This window comes from Equus caballus, chromosome 1 (assembly GCF_041296265.1).
Source record: "Equus caballus isolate H_3958 breed thoroughbred chromosome 1, TB-T2T, whole genome shotgun sequence".
Classification (NCBI taxonomy): Eukaryota; Metazoa; Chordata; class Mammalia; order Perissodactyla; family Equidae; genus Equus; species Equus caballus.
Window position 1 is genome coordinate 27,515,514 of NC_091684.1, and position 26,265 is coordinate 27,541,778.

General features: G+C 53.8%; 1 protein-coding gene across 9 annotated transcripts in view; it reads left to right on the plus strand.

The window, feature by feature from the left end:
- Positions 1-26,265, plus strand: part of SH3PXD2A (SH3 and PX domains 2A) — a 245,920-nt gene that overhangs the window by 176,707 nt on the left and 42,948 nt on the right. For all 9 annotated transcript variants that reach the window (XR_011421163.1, XM_005602262.4, XM_001497905.5 and 6 more), the window contains one exon: positions 5,502-5,633. Coding sequence is in view for 8 of the 9 variants with exons in the window: in XM_005602262.4 (XP_005602319.1) it covers positions 5,502-5,633 (132 nt within the window). In the remaining variant the exon portion in view is untranslated. The remainder of the gene's footprint in view (positions 1-5,501; positions 5,634-26,265) is intronic.

Below are 26,265 nucleotides of genomic sequence, written 5' to 3' on the forward strand. Positions count from 1 at the left end.
TACATTTTATTCACCAAACATATAGCCTGGCTGCCCTCGGGCCTGTGGAGAAGCCGGCAGGCCGAGGCCGGCCTGGGAGGAACCAGTGGTGAGGTACTAGATGGCCTTTGGTAGGATGCCCAGGGTTTACGGGGGGGTCATGGAGAACGTGGGGAGCCTGGGGCCAGGGCCACCGCAGGGCTTGGCGTCTCAGGATGAGCCCAGCTGTTTGGAGTGAGAAGCTGAGGGGAGGTAGTGTGGGCTGGAGAAAACCAGCCAGGCTTGGAGTCCAGGGATGGAGGCCTGGGCAAGCCGCCAGCTCGCTCTGGGCCTTGGTTTCCCCATCTGGAATGTTGGAGAGTTCGATGAGACAGGAAACTCAGAGGTAAGGGGCTGATGCTGGAGATCCTTATGGAGAAGGGTCCTGGGGCTGCTCAGCCTGGTCTCCACCCCAGAGTGGGCCCAGGGGGCTCTGATCTGGCTCTCCAGCTGGCAAGTGCCTGCTGCCTGCCAGGAGGTGGGGTCTGAGAGGCATGTTACAGGGACACAGCCACGGCCGCCCTTCTCCTGGTGCCTGTGGCCCCTGCCCTGAGCTGCCTGCTGGTTCTGAGGCTGCAGAGAAACCTAAACGCCTCCTGCTCCTCCCAAAATCTCCCATTTCCTGTTTGCTTCATAAACACTGTCTATAGTTTACGTGGGGCATTAACCCAGTCACCTCCTACCATGCTCAGAACAACCCCATGAGGTAGGGACTGTTTTGTTCACGTTTACAGATGAGGAAGCTAAAGCTCAGAGAGGTTAAGTGTCTTCCCCAGGGTCACAGGGCTGGTAGGGGCACTCGGACCCTGCGACTCCAATTTCCTGCCGGTGTATCATGAATCTTGGGCAATTACTGTGTCCAGGGCCATGTCCTATGGTGCCAGTCCTGGGGCGTCCACTCTCATCAGAGAGACTCTCGTCTAAAGCACATTGTCTAGTGGGGGAGCAGGGCCCCACAAAAAATCTGGTCCAGGCCCGGAGCAAGTGCTGGGGCCACAGTGGTCAGGGGACTCCTGGAGGGGCAGAGATGGCTGAGTGGAAGTGGGATTGTAGAAGGGAAGGCGTTCTAGGTGGGGGAACAGCTAAAGCAAAGGTTTGGAAGTAAGAACCTGTGTGAAACAGTGTGTGGCTGGCACACGGTGGGTGCTCGATACATGTGTGTTGAATCATCATTGTTGCCTGGAACAGAGGGGTTGTGTGTCAGGGAACTTGGGAGCTCAGATTGTCAAGAAAGACTGAGCTCGAATTTGACCTTTATTCTACAGGCAACAGGGACCCATTGAAGGTGTTGGAGCAGGGGACTGACTTGGCGAAAGCCTCATTTAGAAGTTTAAGTTGGCAGCCAGGGTCAGGCAGGAGCCAGGGTCCATGCAGGTGGCAGTGGAGGAATTGCAGGTGTGAGGCCAGGGTGGGGCAGGGCTCCAGGGCACTGCCGCAGCCCCAGCAGATCCAGCCAGGGGCTCTGAGTAAGGCAAAAGGGTCCAGCCCTGGATGAGACTTACGAAGTCCCCTTCCAACCTGGGAGGGGCTCTCCTCTCTAGAAGAGGTACACCCCTTCTCCAGGCCTCTGCCAAACCCTTCCCTTCCGAAGCCAGGAGGCTCCCTCCACCGCCCCTCCCCCTCCCTTGGGCCGATTCCTTCAGCCCCCAGTTTTCCAGGCCTTGGCTGGGAGGGGATCCAGAGCAGCCTCTGGGATGACATCACCCACCGGCCCGCCTGCTGAGTGCTTTCTCATCTGGATACCTGCTCGCAGCTCACACCCGCCCGGGCAGCCCTGGGCAGGCACCACCCTGAGAGGCAGATGCCAGAGAGTGTAAGCTGGGAGCCCGCGTGTGCTGGGGGAGGGGAGAGGAGGGCAGCCAGGAGGACAGTGTCTGTCTGCGTGTCCATCTGTCCTGTCTGGAGTAGCCTCCAAGAAGTACTGCCGCCTGAATGCCTAGAGAACATTTTCTTAACGTTTCTACCTGTGTCCTAAAGTGTCCATCTTCAGAGAGCTCAGGCCAGTTTTCCAAGGGGCTAGGGGAGGCGGAGTGTGGATTTTTCCCCTCTTTGAAATCTTGCCTCCGATTTCCTTGGCTTGGATTAAAATGAACGATGTCTCTCCACTCCCAGCACCCCACTTGTCCTCTCTAGCAGCTTCTGGCCACAAACCCATCGCTCCTTGGGCTGGCCGAGTGGTGCAGCGGTTGAGTTCGCGTGTTCCGCTTCGGCGGCCCAGGATTCGCGAGTTCGGATCCCGGGTGCGGACATGCCACCGCTCACCAAGCCATGGTGTGGTAGGCATCCCACATATAAAGCAGAGGAAGATGGGCACGGATGTTAGCTCAGGGCCAGTCTTCCTCAGCAAAAAGAGGAGGATTGACAGCAGTTAGCTCAGGGCTGATCTTCCTCAAAAAAAAAAGAGAAAAAGAAAAAAAACCCATCGCTCCTTGCTCCTCTGTGCCTCTGTTTCCCCATCTCCTCTTTCTACCTTCCAGAGTTGAGCTGTCTAGTTTTCCCAAATTTCAGAGGTAAAGCCCTGCCTGGTTTATCTGTATTGGCTCAAAACAAACCATTAAATCACTGTTTGTCTGTCTGCCTGCTCATTCATTTCATTCATTCATTCCATAAACACTTACTGAGTTCTACCACCTAATGGGCACTGTGATCTGGGCATTGGATGTAGCAGGAGAACAAGGAACCCACACTCAAGTCTCTGTGGAGACAGGATGAGGCAAGGTCCCTCCTTAGAAACCAGGCACCAGTGGCTCTCTGTCGGCCGTGTATAGTGCAGAAGTTCAGAACACAAGCAATGATGTCAGATGGGTTTGGGTTCAATCCCGGCACTGTGACCTTAGGGAAATTACTTACCCTCATGAGCCTCAGTCTGCCTGTTTGTAAAATGGGTATAATAGGACCTACCTCACAGGGTTGTTGTGAGGATCAGACGAGACAGCGAGATGATACGGTTGGGCACTTGGCCCAGTGCTGACCGCAAGTGAGCGCTAACGAGGACTCACTTGCTTGTCGGTGTAATCTAGACCCTCTCAGGATCTAGGGGATTCCCCCCCTCTTCTGTTTGTGTTTTGAGTTTTCCTTTCCCACCAACTGGAAAGGGAGCCCCTGGATCCCACAGGAGGGGCTGCCCCTTTTTGTGCTGGGTGCACTTAAGAAGCACGGACATCCCCTGGGCACAGTGGGAGGTAGTCTCTGTCAGCGCTGTGTCCAGTGCTGCCTCTATCCAGCTGGCGGGGCGGGCGCAGAAGCTGGCCCATCTGAGTGCAGGGCTGGGCTGGCCCTACTGCCCAGCTGTTGGTTGCATTTCTGCCTGAAATACAATCCTGGCTTTGGAGGGGCTGCCTGGGGCTGTGTGTACGTATCCATGTGGCAGGCCTCAGCTGGGACAGAGTCCCTTCTGGGTCTCCAGAGGGCTGAGCTGGGGCTGTGGGGCCCACACCTCATGGCAGACTGCCAGGGCAGTGGGATTCTTTCCCCTCCTTTGCCCCCCGTCCCAGGTTGGATGGAGCCTCCCCCATGGAAAGACCCAAAGATCTAAGTCATGTCTCTCACCCCTGGCTGTACGTGAGAAGCACGGAGGAGGAGCCAGTGTCTAAAAAAATACCCCAGACCAATTAAATCTGGGTTTCTGGGGGTGGGGCCCAGGCACTGGTATTCTTTAAAAGCTCCCCAGGCAATTTTGTGGGACCATGTTGAGGTTCGTTGTGCTAAAAGAATGGGATGTCTGGAAACAGAAATCAGAGGCAGTTCTGTTCATGGAAAGAGAGATGGGCTTAAACCTAAAACACCAAGTGAATTTGGTTCTTTCCATAGCAGCTGTGTGAGCTGGGGCAAGTCTCTTGCCCTCTCTGGGCCTCTGAGGTGCCTTTTGTGAAATGGGGAGGTAAGAAGGTTGTGAGAATAAAGTGGGACAGTGTACATGCCTGGCACAGAGCATTTGCCAGGTTAGACTCAGGCACGTAGGGAAGGTGGCTGTAGGCTGAAGCACCAAGTGGGCCGTGGGGCGCCTGGGGCCGTTTCTACAGCCAGGCTGGTTGTGTGAAGTCCCCAGCCAGGAGATTGGCAGATATATAGGAGGGTAGAAACAGTTTAACTGTACTAGCAATTCTCTTTGGGCTGGGGGTAGTCCGGGAAGGCTTCCTGTAGGAGGTGACCAGTGGGTCTCTGGTTTGTGGATCCTTTTAGCTCCTAGCAGGGCATGTATTATCTTAGGTGTTTTGTGCCCACCTCTACCCTAGTGATTATGGTGGTAATAGGGAGGGGTAGGGAGGTCTGAGCAGCATGTCCAATGGGCACCCAGTCTGTCCACCTCCCAGCCCAGTGCTTGCTTAATGGATGTTGCCCTGGCCTAGTGGCCGAGGAGGACGGAGAAGTTGCTTGCTGCTGGGAGCCTCCTGCCCACCTGCCCTCCTTCTGCTGAGCCCCACCTTTTGACCCCTCGAGCTTCAGGAAACTGCCAGGAGAGGGCAGCTGGAGGCTTTCAGGAGCCTGGCCACTAGCCCCAGCGCGGACAGGCGGAGGGGAACTGAGTCAGTCCCCGTGTGGCGGAGGTCGCAGCCAGGCGGAGGACGCCCCCTCTGGCAGCGGCTGGGAGGGCCGGCCCAGGCTGCTCCGGCCCGCGCCAGGCCCTCGGCTTGGTGGCAGTGCCTGGGTGCGCCCGAGGGCCAGGACCGGAGCCGAACTTGAGGAAAAGCTGGCGGGGGGCGGGCTGGGCTCGTCAGCCGCTGGCGCTGGGACTTTCTTCTTGGGTTTCAAGTAAACAGTCTCGGCCCTCCTCCCCCTCGCCTGCCTCCACCCCCGGCTGCTCATTCGATGGGTCTCATGTGTTTCTATTTAAGGGTTGCGAGTAAACCCCAGTGATTGGCGGCCTCCAACCCTCTGGACTTCTCGCCTGGGCCCTGGCTGCGGAGCCTCCTCTCCCGCTCTCTCCCTCTCCCTCCCGAGGGGAGGACGGCTGACTTTCTTTCTCTGGTTTAGAGGGGCTGGAGGGAGGCAGGAACCCTCCTCCAGGCCTTGCCTGTCTCTCCCTCCTGTGCTCTGGCCTCCGCCCTCATGGGCCGGCCGCCCGCCCGCTCGCGGCCCTCCCCTCGCACCCCTGCGGCCCAGGGGTCTGGAGAGTCGGTGGCCGCCCCCGGCCTCTCCTCAGACTCCCTCATGCCGGGCCGGGACTAACTCATCGCAGCAGAAGGCTCTTCCTCTGAGCTTCCTTGGCCTCCATCTCTGTCTCTCTCCCTCCTCCCCCTACTCCTCCTCTGTCCCCTCGGCTCCCCATGTCCCCCGGTCCCCGCGCTGCAGCGGGCCGGTGTGGGGCCCTGCTATATGGCCTGTCCTTGGGGCCCGGCGAGCTGCGAGCCCTGGCTGCAGGCGGCCCCTCCGAGTGGCGCTGGCGACGGAGCAGCCTCCCCCGAGGCCCATGGACAGGGGGCGCCCCGGCCGCGGGGCCATGGCTGGCCGCTGGCTCACCGCGTGCTTTCTGCCCTCACCAGGTGCCGACGCCAACGCCGAGCCCATGATCCTGGAGCAGTACGTGGTGGTGTCCAACTATAAGAAGCAGGAGAACTCGGAGCTGAGCCTCCAGGCCGGGGAGGTGGTGGATGTCATCGAGAAGAACGAAAGCGGTGAGTGCCCCGGATGGCTGGCCGGCCGCTCGGGTTCCGGCCTGGCTCCTCGGCAGGCTGCGTTTTGTTCCCTTCCTCCTCCCCCACCTCTGCAGCTATACGTTGTTTCCATCTGGCGGGGAGAGGGCCGCGGAGCCTGAAGTTTCCCCTGTTGGTTTGGGCTGCAGGCCAGCAGTTTGCCTGGTGGTGGAGGAATGTCTCCACGGCTCGGGGTAATTAACCAGCTTGTGTTAATTCAAGGCCAGGGTGCCAGCGCGGGTGTGACTGTCCAGCCCATGTTCGGGGTCTCCATCCCCTCTGAGGCCCATGCGGAAGGTCGCTCCCACCTCAGGGGCGCCTTACAGCAGCTTCCCCCAGTTGGGGCCATATTCCAAGCCAGGGGGCCAGGCAGGGGCGGAGAACCCCGCTAGCTGGTGGGGAAGGCAGGCCATGATGTCACTGTGTGATCCGGGGTCCTCGGGCCCCTGGCGGGCTGTCCGGGGAAAGGCCAGGCCTGAGGGGTTGGTTAGTGTTTGGGCGGTGAGCTGACTGCCCCCTGCTGAGCTGAAGCCCATCAGGACCTGGGAAGACGGCCCAGACTGGGGGATGTACCCAGGTCCTGGGGCCAGGGAGGGTCCTGCAGCAGCTGCGGTGTCATGGGGAGCTGAGGCTTTGTCTTGTCTGGGGCCCTGCGGATGGCTGTGGAGGGGGCTGCTGGTTCCAGGGTTCTCGCTGAGTGGGCCCAAGTGCCTCAGAGCCCTTGGCAGTGGGAGTCTCTGCAGGTGGAGAGAGGAGGGCCTGAGTCCTGTTCGTCAGAGGTGTAGGCGCATGCGGCTCCCTGCAGGGCCAGGGATGGGCTTTGGCCCCAGACATCCATCAGCAGTTTGCCCACAGCCAGCTGGGACTTGACTTAGCTCCTGGGGTAGTCTCTTTCGGTTTCAGTTTGCTGTGGGGGAAGGCCCCATGCACTGGAGCCTCTCTGGGCTATGTTTAGAGGACACTCCCAGAGGGGAGGGGGTCTGTTCTTTTCCTTTCCCATTCTGTTCCCTTCCGATATTTTGAGTGAGCCCTGAAAAGAAGGCAGACCAAAGAATAGCTGTGCCCATTCTACAGATAGAGTAACTGAGGCACAGAAAATTTGAGGGGAAGTGACTCACCTACAGTCAAAAGCAAAACAGAACAGGGATGTTCCTGGGCCTCTGATTCCTATGCCTGTGGGCAGCAAGTAGCTGTAGAGATGCTGGAGAAATCCTGGCAGGCCTCCTGGTAGAAGTGAGTTCAGGCTCCTGTTGCAGGAGGCTCAGGAACTGTGCTTTCTGAGAAACAGGGCTGTGATGCCAACATAGGTGTGACTTATGGCGCTCCTGAGTCTGGAGTCTTCACAGCCTCTTCCCCTTTTAGAGAGGTCGGGCTCTGCCTTTGTGCCTGGAGTCATCGCCAAGGTGATTGGCAGCTTAAGTCTTCACCTGGCAGAGCCACGTGCCAGCATAAGGCTTGCAGGTACCCACACTGGCCTCATTCCTGCACAGCTTTGCCTTCAGCCTTTGTCACAGTACCAGCTCTACCTCCTCACTCCCCAGGGGAGCTGCATTGTCTTAGGGGCCTGGCTCTGGAAACCCTAAGCACTTCAAGGCCCAAAGGAAGGAATCTCCCATGGTGCAATTGGAGATAGCTGCTGAGGAGAGCGAGATGTTTTTGGAGCTTGCTCCAAAGGACGGCAGGCCTGCTTCTCTGTATAAGGTCAGGGCTACTCAGACGCCGAGTTCTGACTTAGGGACCCTCCTGCTGCCTCACCTGCCTTGTGTCACCAGCACAGCTATATAACCCTGGAGCAGCAGGGAGAGTGAGCTCCATGTCTCTGGGTAGCAGCCATTTGCCAGGATGGCTGAAGAGGAGACCCCACACAAAAGGAAGTCAGCCTGCTATAAGACTCCCAGGGACGTGTGTGTCCTCTGCCTTCCCATTTCCATCCAGGACACTGGCAATACTTGGAGGTCTGCCTAGGGGTAGGGGAGGGAGAGCCTTGGCAAAGTGGGGGTTCTGTGTTAGGCTTGGAAGGGTGTAGAGGCACCTCCTCGCCTAAGGAGTCCCCGATGGCTGTTTGAAGGGCTCAGGGGGCCTGACTCCTCAGAGCAGGCCAGTCTGGCACACAGACCCTCTGAGGGAGTTGCTGTCCCTGGAAGCAGGTGTCTGCCCACCCCCTACAGGCTGGGTGGCTTCAAGTCCCGTAATCCCTCTGGGTCTCATTTATCCCTTCTGTAAAATAGAGATGACCTGGCAGCTGCTTGGAAGCAGGGCCTGGAGCAGATGACCTCCCCAAGCCCTCTCCCAGGTCTGAACTCCGTGGCTGGGAGTCTCTGTAGGGCCCTGGGTGTTGAATAGAGCGAGCTCCCCTGAATGTGGCTTTTCCACTTCTCTGGGACCTTCATATCTTTACCCTTGGTAGGGACGGCTGCTCAGCAGCACAAGTTTACACAGGCGCCTTGGAGTGCTGTGTCCACCATGCAGACCTACACTATCTGTCGCCATCAGAAACCAGGAGGCCTGGAGTGTACAACCAGCTTAACCAGAGAAACTGAGTGGAGAGGAGAAAGAAAGAAGCCAAACTGCAGATCCTTGGGAGGGTGGGTTCCCAATTCAAGGAAGCTGGAAGTCTGATGGTGGGGGAGGGGAGTTGTGCATCCTGCAAGCTAGCTTTGGAAGGAGTGGTGAGTGGAACAAAGACCCAATTGTAATGCCTTTGACCTTGGCACATGGTGGGTGTGTTGAGGCATTTCCACTCAAGTTGTTGGGGCAGTGACCCCAATAAACACCATCCCTGCCCCCCAGGGCCTCGCCTTGCCCACTGGGAGCCAGGACTCTGCCTGTGTCCCCTTCTCGCTTGGCCTGAAGTCTCTCCAGTAGAGTGTTCATAGAGGGATCCAGCCACCTCTAGCTCCACCTGCTCATCAAATCCCTCTGGCTGGGACCCTAGCCACCAAGCGATTTAGAGGTGTGGTTGTACCAGTGCTCTGTAATCTCATTGGTCTAAAGAGAGAGGTATGTCTGGAAAGCAGTTCAGAGTCAGTAAACAGTAAACAACAGGTGCCAGGCCATGGACTTCACAGGCATCATTTTACTGGAATCATGGAATGATCCCAGGCAGCAGAAGGTGCTTTAACCATTTTGTGACTGTAGTGACAGGCTAAGAGCTGAAGTCATTTCCCTAGAGTCCAACAGCTGAGATCTCTCCCCATCTACAGAGGACTGGGGGAGGGTGAGAATGGGCTGATCCTGAGTGGGATCATGACTGAGCTGGTGATGCTGCGAGTTGGGAAGAGGGGAAAGCTGGGGGCCCGTTGAGATGACTGCAGGGCTCCCTGGAACGTCATTGCAGCAGGATGTCTCTGTGTCCCACCCTGCAGCACGGTGCTCAGAGGTAGTGGGAACTTGTGTGTTAATTGTTCCTTTGAACTTGGAGACAAGCAACAGCTAAGAGGATCTTAGGAGGGTGATGTGTACCCAGCATAAGCCTACTCCAGGGAACATAGGTGGACAGAAGTCAAGGATACCCAAAGTGGGACCTGAGTGGCTTCAGGGAAAGCATTTTTGGTCAAGCAGTGGGCCTGGGGCCCAGCCAGAAAAGGACTCTTTTGTCTTCATTGATCACCAGGGATAAATCTAGCGGAAAGATTCAACAGCTTGTTAGCTTTGCCAACTAGCAAGGCAGGCAGCAATCATTGTTGTCTTGTCCTTAGAAACCTCTCCACCCGTGGTATAAACAGCAGTGCCTGAGATGCCTCCTTTGTAGAACATTCTTATACCTCAAAGACCGCATTGGCTTCGCCTTCCAGCAGACATAATCCGGTCTATCTTATGGCAGAGTGGTGATGGCAGGGTCCTGGTTGCTCTGATTTCTCTGTTGAGCAAAGCTGCCTCTAACATTCCAGGATTGTTTGCTTCTCAGTACTAGGGGCCAGGAGAGGATGTGGGGATATGAGTCAACAGATGCTCATTCTTTTCCTGCTTCAGCTTTTCTTCTTGAGTCTGCTGCTTTACTGGCACCGACATGATAACACTGGGTCCTTCCTTGGAGGCACATAGCTGTAAGGATCTAAGATCAAAGCAAGAAATTTTGAGCTCTTTTGGTCCATTCAGGGGAGAAAACTGAGTCTTGGAGAGTTTGAGAATCTTCAGTCTCCTCCAAAGTCAATGCTTTGGTCCCAGTTGTGTTGTGAGCAGAAGACAGAAAGCCACTCAAACTTTCTCAAGAGATTGTTGAAAGGATGCAGAAAAATCTCACCAAACCCAAGGGTAGGAAGTACATCCTGGCCTCACAGGTACTGGGAACCAGGAAATCGGCATGAGCCTTAGCAGCTTCTCTTGTCTCTGTCTCTCTCTTGGGTACCATGTGGATTTAAAGCCCAACTGTGATTTCCTAACTGCAGACCAGCCTTCCTTCTCTTCCTATTCACTCACAGCAGCAGCTGGTCTCCTGCTGTTGGCTTGTCAGGAAATGACTGCCACCAACCGATGATTGCCTCTGGTTCTCTGAGTCCAAAATTTTTTTTTTTTAAAGATTTTATTTTTCCTTTTTCTCCCAAAGCCCCCAGGACATAGTTGTGTATTTGTGGTTGTGGGTCCTTCTAGTTGTGGCATGTGGGATGCCGCCTCAGTGTGGCTTGATGAGCGGTGCCATGTCTGCACCCAGGATTCGAACTGGCAAACCCTGGGCAGTGGAAGCAGAGCTGGCGAACTTAACCACTCTGCCACAGGGCAGCCACTGAGTTCAAAATTTTGAATCTGATTGGTTTCTGGCCAGCCAATGGATTGGCAGATCTTAGATCCAGTGTCCAGCCCTGGGCCAATCAGCTGTGCCCAGAAGCATCATGGGGTATAAACGTGGCTACCTAGCCAACCTCTTCAGCAGTGGCTGTTGGAGAGCAGGTTTTAGAGAGAGGAGGTATAGAGGGGGTAAGTTACCCAAAAACATGTTGGCTGCAATTAGTTTGCTCATTTCACAGCTGTGTGTGTGTGTAGTGGAGAGAGCAAAGAATCAGGAATCTGAATATTAGGTTTAAGATCAAATGCTATCCTAACTGTGTGATGTAAGTAGGAATCAATTTCTGTTTCTTCATCAGTATGAGGGGGCAAGGATATGTACTACATGGGCTGTTTGGTTTTTTTTTTTTTAATGAAATGTAACCATTTATTATTTGACAACTCTCTTTATCAATAAGACAAACTAATAAGCTTTTCTCACAGATTTGTGTGTCCTAATGATTATTTTGTGTTGTCAAAGATAATGCATTCTTCAACCACGTATTTTGTACGTTGGAATCTTAACATTGAGGATGTATCTATTCTGTTACTTAGATTTTTTTTTTTTTAAGATTTTATTTTTCCTTTTTCTTCCCAAAGCCCCCCAGTACATAGTTGCATATTTTTAGTTGTGGGTCCTTCTAGTTGTGGCATATGGGATGCCTCCTCAGCATGGCCTGATGAGCGGTGCCATGTCCACACCCAGGATTTGAACCGCCGAGACCCTGGGCCGCCGAAGCAGAGCACGCGAACTTAACCACTCGGCCACGGGGCCAGCCCCATACTTAGATATTTCTTCATGAACATTGTTATAACTAGTTCTACATGGGCTTTTATAAGGGAGAAATATACTGTACATGGTATTTTTTCATTTATTCACTCATTCACTTCTTTTGTAATTCTTGAATACCTTTGTCCCGGGCCCTGTGGTGATTGGCCACATACCCATAAGGTTCCTGCCTTTGTGGAGCTCAGGCTCCAAGTGTGAGCATTCTGGGTACTTAAGGGGGGTGGACTGTACCATGAGGCTGGGATACCTCTGAAGACTTTTCATTGTCTTAAATGGACTTCTGAATATCATCTGTGTCTTTTGCTTAGTTTATGTGCTTACTCAGGAACCACCTGATGGCTAATTCTGACTGCCAAGCTACCCTAGGAAAGAGATGTCCCAATAAAGATAGGATAGGCTGTTTCTAGAAAGGCAGGTTTATTGCAGATAAGTAAACTAACACTCTTAACTCTGCAACAGCCTGTTAAGAGCTTGGTTCCAGGGAGCCACCCTCCATTTAGATGTGGCAACTGGCCCATGCGGGCCTGTCCCAGCCGTCAGGAGGCCTTGGTCTCTGACAGCGTTTCTCTTTCTCAGTGCAGCACGTGTGTGCGTGTTCCTGCTGTGTCAGCCTAATCAGCAATTCCAAAGTCCATTCTGGTCCAAGACTGTCTCTCATGGGCAGTTGTTCTCCACTTCACAAAGCTGGCTGGAAGGGAAAGGACCATAGAGCATAAATCTGGGAGCAGAATTGGGCATCCTAATCCACCCTTGGGCCCCTCGACCGAGCGTTATTCACCTCAGGGTAGAGGTTGTTTTGAGAATGAGATTGCAGGGTAGCCCAGCAATTAACAACGTGAGCTCCAACCTAGATAAGCCCGGTTTTAATCTTGGTTTGGTACTTACTGGTGGTGACCCTGGGAAGGTCACTCTAAGTATCAGCCTCCTTACCTGGTAAAATGGAAATAATTTTACCCACAGCTATAGGGTTGGTGTATGCTGATTCAAAAGGAATTCAGTGCCTAGTGCAGGGCCTGCACACAGTAAGTGTTCAGTACATGATAGTCGCTCGTAGGACCACTGGACTGGGGTAGCTCGGCCAGAGATTGACGTTGGGGCCCACAGCAGGCCAGTTTTCTGCTTGTGGCCCTGGTTTCCCCACTTGGCCAGAGAATGGATTGCAGTCAGTGGTGTCTGAGGATTCTCTCAGCCTGATGGTTTTGTGAAGTGGGTAGGGCAAGCAGGGAGCTTACTACAGGGTCATGAAGCCAGGAGACCATGCTAGGGACCATAGTTGTCCCCCTGGAGACGTTCCTTGGGCAGCTTAGGGCCCCAGCCTAAGACAAAGAGAAGAGTTGGAAATAGAAGTCAAGTTCCTGTTGATGACCCAGCAGCAGTACCCTCATGGGATCAAGGGGCTTCATGCAAGGCTGGAGAGAGGAGAGGCCCACCTGCGACACCCCCATGCTGCTGTCACCCAGTGACACTGTTGCATGGCACAGAGATGAAGTGCTGGGGGTGGGGTGTCGGCGGTGGGTGAGGAGACTACCACAGTCAGGGAAGGCTTCCTGGAGGAGTTGGAGGCATTGAGCTGGGCCCTGGAGAGTTAGGTAGGCAGAGAGGGGAAGGAGTTCCAGTTCCACATGAGTGGATGCCAGGCAGAGGGCTGGCTTGTTGGGGCTGGGACAGCAAGGCAGTTGTCTGGTTGCCTCAAGCAGGTATGTGCTAATAAAGAAAGTGGAAGTTGGGCAAAAGTGGGTGGGGAGGAAGGATGGGGCCATGGAAAGTAGGGGAGCAGGAGAGGGACCTGAGAATGGTGGTACTTGAAGCAAGCGATCCTGGCTATGGGGAGGAGGGTGGCAGGGGCAGATGTAGTGGGGACTGGAAATAGCTTTCATCAAGCTAGATCTGCACAGGCTGTTGTCAGGGACATGCCAAGGGCTTGTCAGCACTGAGCACTGCCAGCCACCTGCCTAGAGCCAGCTGCTGGGTGGCTGAGTGGGGCAGTGGGGCACCCTCTGCCTCGCCTCCATCTGCTCAGGTTTCGCAAGTGGAGTGGCCGATCACTCTAACCTCACGATGGCTCATGGACCTGTCGTGTCCCAAACTCCTCTGAGGCCATTTTCCTGGAATAGTCATTCTGAGCAAACAGTGTGGTTCAGTGGTGACCTTAGAAATCCAGCTGAAGTGCCACAGTGATGCCAGCTGCTCATCCCAGCTCAGCCCCAGGGCAACACCTGGCTACCTGCCCTTTGGAGGTGCAGACAGGTTTGCACTGAGTCTGTTCACGAGTATCTCCAAAATGCTGCTTTTCTGAGTTTGACCACCAAGGGACCAGTTGAACCGTACACTGCCCGGACCCCAGCAAGGCCAGTCTTCAGGTGATTGGTTGTCACTAAATCCATCCTAGTTCATTAAGTGCCAGGTTGGGGCCCAGAGGGGACGGAGGCCAACAAATTCCTGCCCTCACGAGGCTCATATGTAGTGGAGAGACAGTCACAAGTAAATCAGGAAAATAATGCTCGATGATGAAAAGTGCAATGCAGGACGTAAACAGGGCACTATGGCAGCGAATAAGCTGGAGGACGAGGTGAGAGAGAGTGGCCAGGGGAGACCTCGCCGAGGAGGTGCCAGTAAAGCTGAGCACGCATGGAGCTTGGTGAACGGAGGGAGAGCCAGAGACCAGTGGGTCCAGGGCGGAGTGGTGGTGAGTAAGGGCAGAGAAGCAGGAGAGGCCGGGTGGTCCCAGGCCAGGGTGTGTTGTTCCAGGGATAACAGTCCCCATACCCCAAGTAGGAGTCTCGCAGTGTAGCCAACAGGTGACCCCACTCCCGTCCCCAGACATTCCCTGGCCCTGGTGCCCAGGGAGCGGGCAACACTGGAGACCCTCTGCCGGCCCCCAACATGCACACACATACATGCACACATATAGATGGCCTTTTGTCCCCAGGAGAAGTGACAGGTCTCACTGCACTGCCGAAGAGCAGGGAACAGATCCCCCTCCACCACGTTTCCTCTGCTCTTATGTAACAGATTTCCACCCTAGGACCACGGTGCTTTCTGGGGAGTATAATTTGTCAGGACCTCGGGGAATTCGGGTTGAGAAATTGCGCCTTGTTCCTTCCCCAGATTACCCCGTAGCCGTGTGATATTACACCCCTCAGCAGTTGGGTTTTCAGTAATCGCACTGGTGGTACTGGGGTTTACCAAGGGTGACCGCCTTCGTCTCTATCAGCAGCTTTTCAGATTCCATAACCTCATCCCCTGGGTTCCCGGTGCTGACCTGGCCTCCCTGGCCTCGTTGTGGGGGGACGGCCAGGGGGACCAGGTTAACCCAGCCGCTCTGCAATGCCTGCTGGGAGCCGGTGTTCACTGGGGCTCCCCATCCTGGAGGGAAGCTTCTGGCTTGTGTAACCCCCAACTTTACTTCTATCTACGTTTGAAATATGCTATATGGAAATATTGGGAGTTTTGTTTCATTTAATTGTCTCAGCCCCAGCTCTGCATTTCCCTTCTTAGTCAGGCACCTCGCAGGCTCCTGCAAAAATGTGTTTGCCTCCCCTAAGCTTTATTGGACTCGATTATTTGGAAGTGGCTCAGGTGCTGTGGGAGGTGAGAGAAAGCCAAACTCAGAGAAAGAGTCTGCCAAGCACTGGCCATAAAGTGAGCAAAGCTCAGTGGGCTCTTGAGACCGCTGTGCTCTGACAGCAGATCCCTCTCTCCTGTTGGATCTGGCCCCTCGTCCCCTTGGATCACCGTGTCTCAGAACCTTGTGTTTTAAGGGACGTTCTCAGCACAGTGGCCTGAAGCCTGCATGTCTGTTCTCTTTTAAACTCCTGCTAGGAACGTCATAGGAGAGGTCAAGGCCGCCTGGGGAGTGCCTGCTCATGCTAGCTAGTAGGGGATTTGGGACTTTTTTCAAGGTGGCCTCTTTTTGAATTAGAATATTTTGTATTTTACAAGCTATAAAACCATGCAGTTTATAAAACATCTTGGTAAGAAGAGGGGCAGATGTCGGCATCCTGTCTTTCCGAGGCAGAAGTTGAAGCCCAGAGTGGTTAAGTGACTTGCCCAAAGTTTGCACAGCTGGGAGGTGGGGGTGGGCTTCCAACACATGCTATTTATCCAGTGTTTGGAAATTCGGATGTTTGCATTCCTCTTCCTTGTGGATTTTACTTCTTTGGAAAGCCAGAGCCCAGAGACCTCTGCTGCGTGAGTTCCCCAGGCCACAGAGAGCAGGAGAGCAGGGTCAGTCCTGCTGAAGGCCCGGCTAGGGTAGGAGAAAGGCTGAGGGGCAGGTCAGAGGGAACGTGAAAGGGAAAGGAACCACACTGACTCAGTTTCCTGCAGAAGAGTTGTGTGCATGTTCCAGGGTTTAGCTCAGCCAGGTCCATGGGCCGGGGCTGGACTGCATGAGTGGATAGGTCAGGGCACTCGTGGTCTCCCCAGAGATCTGCTCACCAGGGCCTCGGTGGGCAGGGCTGAAGGTGTGAGGGCAGAGCCTAGGCTGTGCCTGGGTGGTGCTAGTCAGGGCCCCAGCCCACTCTGCCTTCTCCGTTTGTCCAAACAAATAGACCTGTCCTGGCCCCTTCCCCGACCCCACAAGACCAAAGGAAGAGCTGCCATCCTGCCTCCTTCCCCCCTCTGCCCACATGTTCCAGCAGTCTTAGCCCTGTTTGAGTGATGTCCTACATGCAGGGTCTGCTTCCGTAGGATGAAGTTTGCTCATTCAGTCAACAAACATGAAGCACCTACTGTGTGCCCTGTGGTGTACCAAGTTCTGAGATGCAGCAGCCATCCCTATCTTCCCATTGCTGGAGGTGACGGCATTCTCGGGCTCTCTCCTACCTGCAGGATAAGGGCCCAGATGCAGTGAATTGATCATTTTCACAGTGCACCTACCATGTGCAAGGGAGAAAGCAGAGTGTTGCTGGGGCCATACAGCATTACAGAGGGGACGGGAGGGCGGGACCAGAGGCATGGTCTGCTCTGGGTTTTCATGAACACCGTCGGGTTCAGAGATGGGGCAGTGCCTGGGTTGGGTGGTCAAGGAAGTCTTCTGGAGAAAGTGGGCCTTGAACAAGGACTGAAGGAGGAAGGTGCTGCAAGCTGAGTGAACCAGAATGACACGTGCAGCGGTGTGGAGGGTGGTGTGGACAGGCGTGATCTGGCAGCAGTGCCTGTGGCTACCTAAGAGGAGACATTCACCTAGCAGTAACAGGCTGGAGGGGCCTTGAATGGCCTCAAGTGTCAGGTGAAAGAGAGCTTTTCCTGTCCTTCCCCACCAAGCTGAGGGAGACATTCTGACCATCTGCCCGAACCGCTTCTTTGTCAGAGGAGGAACAGAGCCTGGAAAACTGAAGGCACTTGCCCAGTGTCACACAGCGTGTTCATGGCAGGGCTGCCACACGACTCCGGACCGTTGGTACAGAGGTGGCTGTCTCCAAGGTCTGCTGGCATCTCCCAGCATCACTGAGGCCTCGCCACCAACTCAGGGCTGACCCTACCCCATGTCACCCCTGATTGAGACCCAGCCCACCCCCAAGGTGAGGGGAGAAGGTGAGTGGGCTCTTCAGCTCTCTCCCCCTGGGCTCCTCAGCCTGGTGCTGAAGCTAGAGCCTGGAGACGGGCGGAACAGAGGCAGGCCCGAGACTTGGGGCTCTCCCTGCATGTCCTCCCCAACCCTGTGCATTCAGACAGACTCATTTTTTTCAGATACAGGGGCTTCCCACTGCAGGATCATCTTCAGATGCCCCAACTTGAGAAGCAGGCTCTCCCGTTTAGCAACGCCTCGTCTTGGGGCTGTCCCACGGCTGGCTGTGGGTCTTCCCCAAGACCAAAGGCTCTGCCTCCTCTGCCCCTTCTGTTCCTCCCTTCCCCGAGGAAGATGGTGACGGTGCTGTTGAGCTTGGCCAGGCCTCCAGGCCTGGTGTTTCTGGACACTCTGTCTTTTCTTGTTTGTTTTCTGTACTTCTGACCGGCACCCTCACCAGGCCCCAGCCTTCTCTCGACTCAGCATGCTCACCATCTCCTGATTGCAGCAGGATTTTGAGTTGCTGCAACCAGGATGCACCCACAGCAAGGCCTGGGACTCGGGCCCTACACCACTGCCTGCAGCATTGGCTACAGGCTTCTCCCAGGCCTGGCCTGCCCAAGTGACCTCTCTGTGCCCCGGGGGGTTGTGGGGGGAGGGTTTCTGCCAGTTCCAGCCACCCACTTCTTGCTCGAGGCGTTGAGTGAGGGAACTGCCACTTGGCGTGGTGCTCAGGGTGTCATCTCAGTGGGCAGGGTGGCAATGTGCCCTCATGGAAGGAATGGCAGGCTTTGCATAAGAGGATTTCGGTCAGTCTAGGTTCCAAGCTCAGCCACTTACTAACCAGGTGACCTCAGGCAGATCACTTTACCTCTCTGAGCATCAACTTTCCTCACCTGTGATTAGGATTGAAGACAGTGGCCACAGTTGCTTTCTAGATACCAAACCACCCCATTCCCCACCGCTGTGCTTTACCAAGCTGGGCAAGAAGCAGCCCTTTCATCTCCATAGTTCCAGAGCTCCTAAGATCCCCTCTAACCCCTGGAGGGCCAAGAAAAAGCCAATTTCAGCTTAGTGGGAGCAGGCAAGGGGAATTTGACCATGTTGGCAAGCCTTCAGCCAACTCTCCCCCAAGCAGCCAAATGGGTCACTGGCTGCAAACATCCCGGGGTTTGTAATGATGATCACAGGGCTCCTGGGCTCCTGGACACCTTTGGAATGGGCTTTGTGAGGCCAAATGCTTTGCAGATTAAATTTCCGGAGAAAGAACAGCTGAGAAATAGTCTTGAGCTTTGCTAAGCCACTTCTGTGCTATGGCAGCAAAAGGGTGTGTGTGTGTGTGTGTGTGTCCCCTAATACAAGGGAGGGGGTAGGCAAAAGAGGAAGATGGTCCAATCCTGAGCTTCCCTCTCTCCTTCAATTTGCATCAGCCAATGGGACTGCTCGTGCTGCCTTGTTTTCCAGAATGGTGCTGGTAACAGAAGGAATATGATTAGTAGTGTGGAATTTCATGGTAGGGGTTGGGGGTGGCTTTTCCCCCCTTTTTTTAAATAAAGTAATGTTTTGAAGTGTTGCCCTGGAGAACTGCTGAAAGCAGAGAGGCTGACAGACGTTTTTGGTCATGTCAGACGAGGACAAGATTATCAAAGTGAGCGAGGGTGTCTCTCCCCTTCAGCTGTGCTGTGGGGTTCCAGGGCCATCCTGCCAGAAAGCAAGCAAGGGGCAGTAATCACAAACAGGCTGGGATCAGTTACAACCAGAAGTATTACTTTAGACTCTTGGCTTTGATGGGGAAGAATGCAGTTTTCCTTGCCCCTCCTCCCCCATCCTTCTCAAGTTAAACAAGATCTGTGAAAGCAGTAGCTTTGGGACGTAGGGAGAGGCCAAAATTCAAGCCAGCAAGGGGTCTCATGCCTGGGCTCCCCCAACCGCTGCTGCTATTGGGGCAGGGGTGTGTCTGGCCCGTTTGCTACCCCCATTCCTCCTTAGGATGAACTGGAAAAGCCAATATTCCCAGAGTCTTTCTTGTTTCCCTGGGGCATCCTCACCTTCATCTTGCCCACCAACCAAGGGTCCTGACCCTTCTGCGCATTTAGGCTGGCATTTTCTGCAGGTTTACCACGTACCTAGCATGGGGCAGAGGGGGGTGAGCAGTCAGGTGGAGAAAAAATGAAAATAGCTCAGCACGTTGGAGCAGGCCCTGCGAGCCCAGTGAAGATGACAAAATAATGAGGCTCTCACTCCTCCTAGCCTCAAAACAACTCTGGGGGGCCTGCTTCTCATCCCCCTCCCCCTGCCTCAGTCAGCACCTCCTAGGCAAGTATCAGATCAACTCCTTCATGCTTGGGTATAAATAATACCACTCCCCGGAGTGTTGACATGGTGAGGGGCGTGCTTCCCCCTGGCATTGGTAATGGGAGCAGAACCAGGTTGGCAAACACCAACAGAGTGGGATTTTAACCAGCTGTCTCTTGGAGGCGACGAAGGAAGTTGACTTATCGTCGGGGCTTTGCACAGGGAGAATGAGCATCCAGAACCCTGCCTCAGTGCCTCCCATATGAGCGTTTAACCCCCTTCTTCTGCTTCAAGCCCAGCCCTGTGTCCCAGGCCTCACTGCACAGCCAAACACAAACTTGCCGCCTTGGACTTAAAGGGTCTCCACTTCTGATGGAGCCAGAGCATCTTGTCGGCGCTGACGTGGCAGCTAGGAGAAGGATTCTGGACCTCAGGGGACAAGCCTGCCCTCCATCTCTCAGCCTCCATGGGGCCATCCCACCTCAGGGCCTTTGGATGAGAAACTCCGTTCTAGAAGTGGTTTCAGGGTTGGGGGCCTGGATGGAGTCAGAGCCAGGTTGGGCAGGAACTCTGATCCAGAGACCAGCACAGAGGGACTGGGAGGTGGAGACGTCCACGTTCTAGTCTAAAGGACAGGCCAGAGCTGGGGGGCTGGAGCCTATGATGATATTGGTCCCTTCCTGGGGCGTGAAGTTACAGTCTGCCTTGGCTGAGGGCTGGGACTCAGCTGCAGTCTCTTGGGTCTATCATATTTAAAGGGGGAAAGCTTCCTGGCCCCACCTTGACTCCCTGACTTCTGTTATCTTACTCCATCCAGTTCTCCCTACCTTAGAACCACTTCTGGAATGGAGTCTCTTCTCCAAGGGCCCTGAGGAGGTGGGATGACCCCATGGAGGCTGGGAGATGGGAATATGGAGGGCAGGTGGGGTCAGTGACTTTCCCGGCTTCCTACCCCATCTGTCTGCCGTTAGGTACCAGGATCTTCCTGCTGACCGTGGTAGGGTGTTGATCAGAGGCTGGCTACTCATTCAGAGTGGAGAAAACCAAACAAAGCAAGCAAGCGAGCATGTAGTCAGGAGCTGGAGATCAGGCATTCATTCATTCCCCAACCTTTATCTCCTGCTGTGTGCCAGGCACCGAGGCACAGAGCTGAACAAGGAAGACTTGATCTCCGTGTCATGGAGCTGACAGTCTAATGGGGAAGTGGACAGCTACCCACTTCTGACCTGGCCGAGGAGACTGTGGTTGCTGGTGTGTTGTGAGGCAGGATGGTGATTGTCTTTGGGTGTTGGGGCAGGAGGCACCAGAGATAGGTTAGAGATGAGGAGAGTTCCATCAGTGATTGGTGCTCATGGGTGTCAGTCACACTGCCTGACCAATCACTGTAACTGTGACAAGTGTCAAATGAGACACCTGGACCTGGGCGGTCTCTAGGGCAGCTGGACTAGGGATTATCTGGTTCAAGTGTAGCCTTTTCTCTTGGGATTGGGGTAGGATCTGTACTGGACTAGATCTTAGGAACTAGGAAAACAAGATGGTGCCCAGAAGCAGGAGAGGCAGGAAGGGAAATGAGCAGGAACAGCTCAGGGAAAGAACCTATTCCTAAATCGCCACAAACCCAGCTGGGGCTCCAGGATGGTTATGCCAGGACCAGGATATTTCAGGCTCAAGTTAAACCCTTTTGCTGCTTTCTGTAGACTATTAATATCAGAAACCCATGGGAAAGGCCAGAAAGGGATTATTGAAACACCTCCTGTATATCAGATGTGAGCCAAATACCTTCTTTCCTCTAACCCCCACCACAGCCCCATAAAGCACAGGTAGCGTGACTCCCATTTTACAGATGAGAACCCTGAGGCCCAGAGAGTACAGGTAATTTGCCATCTTCTTCCCTGCACACTCTGCAGCCTCCTAGTTAATTTTCTGCAGTTCCCTGGGCCCTGAGTAGGGCACCATGGTCGGGGAAGCTATTTTGGGTGTAGCTCTCTCCCCACCCACCCTCTGGGGGTTGGGGGCAGCAGCTCTCTTGCGCTGCCTGCTCCAGGACTCCAAGCTGCCCCCACCAAGGAGGTGAGCTCTGTTCTTGTTTCTGTGTGAAAAGCCATGGCTCCAAGAGTCCCAGCAGAGGCCTGTGGCTGGCCAGTGGGACTGCTTTGAATGGGCCTGGGGAGGGGCCGTTAGTGGTGTCCCTCCGCATTCCTCCAGGAGCCTCACCCAGCGTGTGGGCTTGTCCCTGGTGCTTGGCCTGTGGGACCTCCCTGAGCTTTGCTTTTCCATTCCTGTGAGGGGAGAGGCCCAAATGAAAATGGCCCAATCAGGTATATGAGCAGATTGCAAGAAAGAGCTCATGGGTGGGAGTAATAGCTTGCTGGGTGATCTTGGGCGAGTTATGCAACAAGCAGCAAAAAATCTCACAGCCTCAGGTCCCTGTGGGTAAATCCCTGTAGGGGAGCTCTGAGTCGGAGGTACCTCCTGAACACGGGGCACTTGACGAGGGAATGCTGCCCAGGGGCTGAACAGCTGCGCTGGATTCTGGTGCAGCTGGAGCGGCCCGAGGGGTGAGAGCTGGAGAGAAGATGCCCAGGGCTGACCGCGCACTGACCCCAGGAGCTGGACTGGAGAGATACTGAGGCCAAGGGGAGCAGGAGGTACTGTGGTGTGGCAGCTGCTCCCTGAGCCCCTTCTTTGTCTGAAACACGGACCCAGGCAGGGGCTCGACAGGATGCCACGATGAGTAAGACGTGGCGTTTGTCCTCATAGAGCTCTTGGTCTTGCTGAGGGAGATGGCCAGTCCCAACCTAAGATCAGGGTGCTGGAGGAGCACACGGGCAGGAGACAGAATCCCAGCTGGCGGGGAGTGACGGGAACGTCACAAAGGTGGCAGCTTTGAAAGATGAAGCCTGAACACAGTGATGGATCAGAAAGACCACACATTTGGGGCTTCTGAGCCATGCTGGGTGTGCACACAAAAGCAAGATAGAGGGCATTTCCCCCAGGTCCCATGAAAGGCTTGTGTTCCGATCCCACTCTGCCACTGAGCAGCCAGTATGTGGCCATTTTGCTCCTCAGTTTCCATATCTGTCAAATGAAGATAGTTTTGAAACCCATGTGGCTACTGGGAAGGTTAACTGTGAAAGAAAATTGTCGAGTGGCACACTGATTTTCTTTTATTTTCTCTGATAGACAGGGATGGGCCACCATCCAGTCTGAGCAGTATGTTGTATCCAGGCGGGTTAGGAGTCCATCAGGTTCCTGAAGTTGCTCAGAATAACAACCCCTCTGCCCCCATCTATCTACAACCCGGATACTTTTCAAGGGATTTTTCCCATCTATTATCTCAGAGTAACTATAGGGGTAAGGAGGGCAGGTGGCTTTGTTTCCATTTTTCAGAAGAAGAAACTGACTTTCAGAAGGGTAAGTGGTTTGCCCAAGACCTCAAGGCTCACTAGTGACCAAGCTTGGATTCAAACTAAGGGGCTGTATATTCTTTTATTTTTTTATTTTTTAAAGATTAGCACCGGAGCTAACATCTGTCGCTAATCTTCTTTTTTTCTTCTTCTTCTCCCCAAAGCTCTCCAGTACATAGCTGTATATTCTAGGTGTAGGTCCTTCTGGTTCTACTGTGTGGGACACTGCCTCATTATGGCTTGGTGGGTAGTGCCATGTCCGTGCCCAGGATCCAAACTGGTGAAACCCTGGGCCGCTGAAGTGGAAGAGGCGAACTTAACCACTCAGCCATGGTCCGGCCCCCGGGCTGCGTATTCTTAACCCACGGCTCCTTCTGCAAGATCAGGGTTTCCCAGAGAGTGGGTCATACAGATGTGTGGTGGACACAGCATTAAATGGCGTGGAATCCCATCATGAGAAGGCTGTTTCCTTTCAGTTCTCTTTCACGCCACACCGAGGCAAGGGGAAAGTCTCCACGTGGGGCTCCTGTGTTGTTAACACTTGCTGACGTTGTTTCTTTGACCAAGAGAAAGTCTGGCCCCAGCCTGAGTGTCTTGCTAGAACTTGCCTTAATATCTTGCTATAAGTCCATGGCATTATTGTTCTGTTGTATGTATTTTTCCAGTATCTTCCATTTATGCCAAGGGTTACTGGCTTTCCACTTAGTGTAGCATAGGAAAATGTCTTTTTGAAATAATATTTAAGTTTTTTTAAAGAAAACACTAGTACAGGTGCTACTCGGATAGCTTAATTGCATGTCTATAATGCCTGAGGTTTGGGAAACGCAGTTACAGGACTCCAAGCGGGACACTCTTGGGTGCGGTGCTTCTGTCACAGTTTCCTAGGGTGACACCAGTGGCTCCCAAATTCCAACCGGGAAGGGAGCCTGGAAGAGCATCGGCATTCGCGGTGGCTGCTCCCCACACCGCGTGGACGAATCCGAGTTGTCAGAGAGCCGTTGACGTCAGGCGGTGCAGGATTTTGCAAGGCCTCTATTTAAAATTCCGCAGAAATTAAATAAGGAGGGTTCGCAGGGAAGAATGCCCTAGACAAATTGTGGAGTGGGTTCGTTTTGTTTATGAACATCGTCTTTAAAGTGGAAATTGCCCCCGTTTTATTTTTGCCCCAATTGAAGAGGGGCTGAACTCAGCTGGAAGGGAGGGGACAGTTGTCAGCCTAAGGCTTTTAGCTGAAACCAACTCAGTTCTGGGGCCAAGAAACCTCCATTTTTAGCAAAGAGAGGAAAAGGGAAAAATAAACTCAGACATGTATACTTCTTAGGTACTGGAGGAGGCTGGTTTAAAGAATAAGGATAACCTCTTATATTTCAAATGGCTGTAACAGCTACAGAGGGTTCCCTCAGCTCTTTTCTCCGGACCGGAAATACACATTGAAGGCACCAGACACATTTCTAGGTTCTTTCTCTTCTTTTCCCTTTGATTTCTCACCACAACCCTGGGTAGTACAAGCTATTTACTATTCTCAACTCAGTGATGAGGACTCTTCAGCCTCTTTCTTAAGCCATTTTGAGTGACCAAGTATCATTCTAATGCAAAGGTGGTTTCCTAAAAAATGTCCACGCAACACCATGGAACATTGGATACTCTTAGATGATACAGGGAGGCAGTATCAAATACGTGTGCAGCACACAGGGAGAAAAGTTTGTCGTGTTTCAGTTCCCTCCCAAGCCTTCTGATGTGTCTCCCCTTGGTGCCTCGCTGGCTTTGACCCCTCTCTAATAAATCTCCTTTGTAACAAAGAGGGAGCGGCCTGCGGGCACCACCTCCTCAGTCTTAGTGCAGCTCCAATTCGCTACATGCCTTTGTTCTCTGTAATTTCATGGTTGGGGCCAGTGGTCCCAGCTGTTTATTCATGGTGGCAATCTGAAGTTTCCCTAAACAAATTGTTATCTTGAAGTTAAAAAAAAAAAATGGTGGATGGCTTTAGATATATATTTACTATATGAACCACAGTATCCGTAGTTCACGGAGATGCAAAAGTCATGCATGTGTGGAAATATCTGAGGTTTGAGAAATGCTGATCCAAAGTCACTCTCTCCTGGCAAAGCCCTTGGGCATTATCTTGTGCCAGAAACTCACTTAGCCTGGGTGCCCCTCCCTCGCCCTGCCCTGTGGGCTCAGAGCGGGTGAGGGAGAGGCAACCTGGAGAAGGGGCTGGAAACCACAGGTCAGCCCCCTCCTCTTGGAGGGGAGGGCAAGAGAGGGGAAGCCAGTCCTGTGACTCTCCAGAGAATCAGATCTGCTTTGGAGACACTGATGGAATGGAGGAGAAGCAGAAGAGGGGACTGGTTTCCCGGCTCCTCAGTCAGATGGAAAGTTGGGGATCTAATAGCAAGAGCAGACTGTTGGTCTCCTTCTGCAAAGGAACGGACAGCTGGAGACGTTTTTAAGGAGAACTGAGTGGATGCTGTCCTGGGAGTCAGACCTGGGCGCCAATCCTGGCACTGCCCCTTCTTATCCAGGCACCTTGGTCCAGGCGTTTCCTAACACAGCCTAAGGTTTCTGACTTGGGGGAGACAACTTACGGAACTTATAGTCCCCCAAACTCCAGGACCTTTCTCATCCTCACTGCCAGGGAGGGTGACCCATACATCCCAATTGCCTAGACACTCCCAGTTGGCACCTAGTGTTTTGGCACAATTGTGAATAGCACCCCCCATTTACTCCAAAAAGTTAGGACAATAAGTCATAAGATCACTATAGTAAGCCATATCCTTCCATCTCTCCATTTACTACTCTTCATCTTATCAGGTTTGACCTGTCATTACCATCTGTTCAGACCTTTTTTTATTGACTCCTAGTCCTGGCACAACTTTCGCTAGAGGAGATGGTGCCACCAGCACAGTGCCTCTGTCCTCATCCTGAGACTGATTAAAACATCCAACAGGACAGGTTCCCAATAGAAACCCCACCCCACCCCCCCGCAAGTTGTGACTAGTAAATCGTTACTCCCTCTTTGGATGTGGTCAGCTGTCAGCTGCCAATCTGTCAGTGCAGCCCTGCAGCCCCCAGGGCATCATGGGAGCCCCAAGGCCTGACGTCTCGACTCGGCTCTGACACGTCCCAGATCCGCCAGGCCAGTGGTCCACTCCTCCTTATCAGAATCCAGTGTGGCCTGGCCCCCTTCCTTCCTGTTGTGCCTTTCTGCTCAGCACCATTTTCCAGGCTATCTGACCATCCCTCAGAAACGCACATTTCACTTGATCAGGACAGCATTGAGGTTGCCCGTCTCTGCTCTGGAATTTACCTTCTTCTTCTTGGGAAGTTGGGACCTTTGCCTGTTCTGTCCTCTGGCCTTGGAACATCTCCATGTCTTCCAGGATTGCTCGTGGTGGCCTGGCAGCTCTCTGTCAAGTGCTCTCCAGACCTCCTCTCACGGCCAGCTGATGAGAGCTCTTGGAGGGTGGCCTGTCAGTGCTGCCTCCATCTCCGCCTTCAGTCCATTTGCTTGCCACCCTCCCGCTCAGCACTTTCCTGTCTGAGCACCCTCCTTCCTGAGAGAAAATGCTGAGCCGCGGATGGGAGTCCAGCAGACCCCTTCCCCCTTGCGTTGGCATCACGGTGCCGCAACCTCTCTCAGCGTCTTTCGACTTAACCTCTTTCTTTGGCCTGGAACATCAGGGGAAACCCTGAGCATATTTTGGGGGATCAACTTGTGAGACCTTAACCTTCCTGACCTGATTCTTAGCCAGGCACATTTCCCTTGTCTCTGTTCTTCTTTCATGAGGACCACCCCTCCATCCGTCTTCCAGGGCCTCCCTCTGTATAGGCACATCTCACCCTGCCATT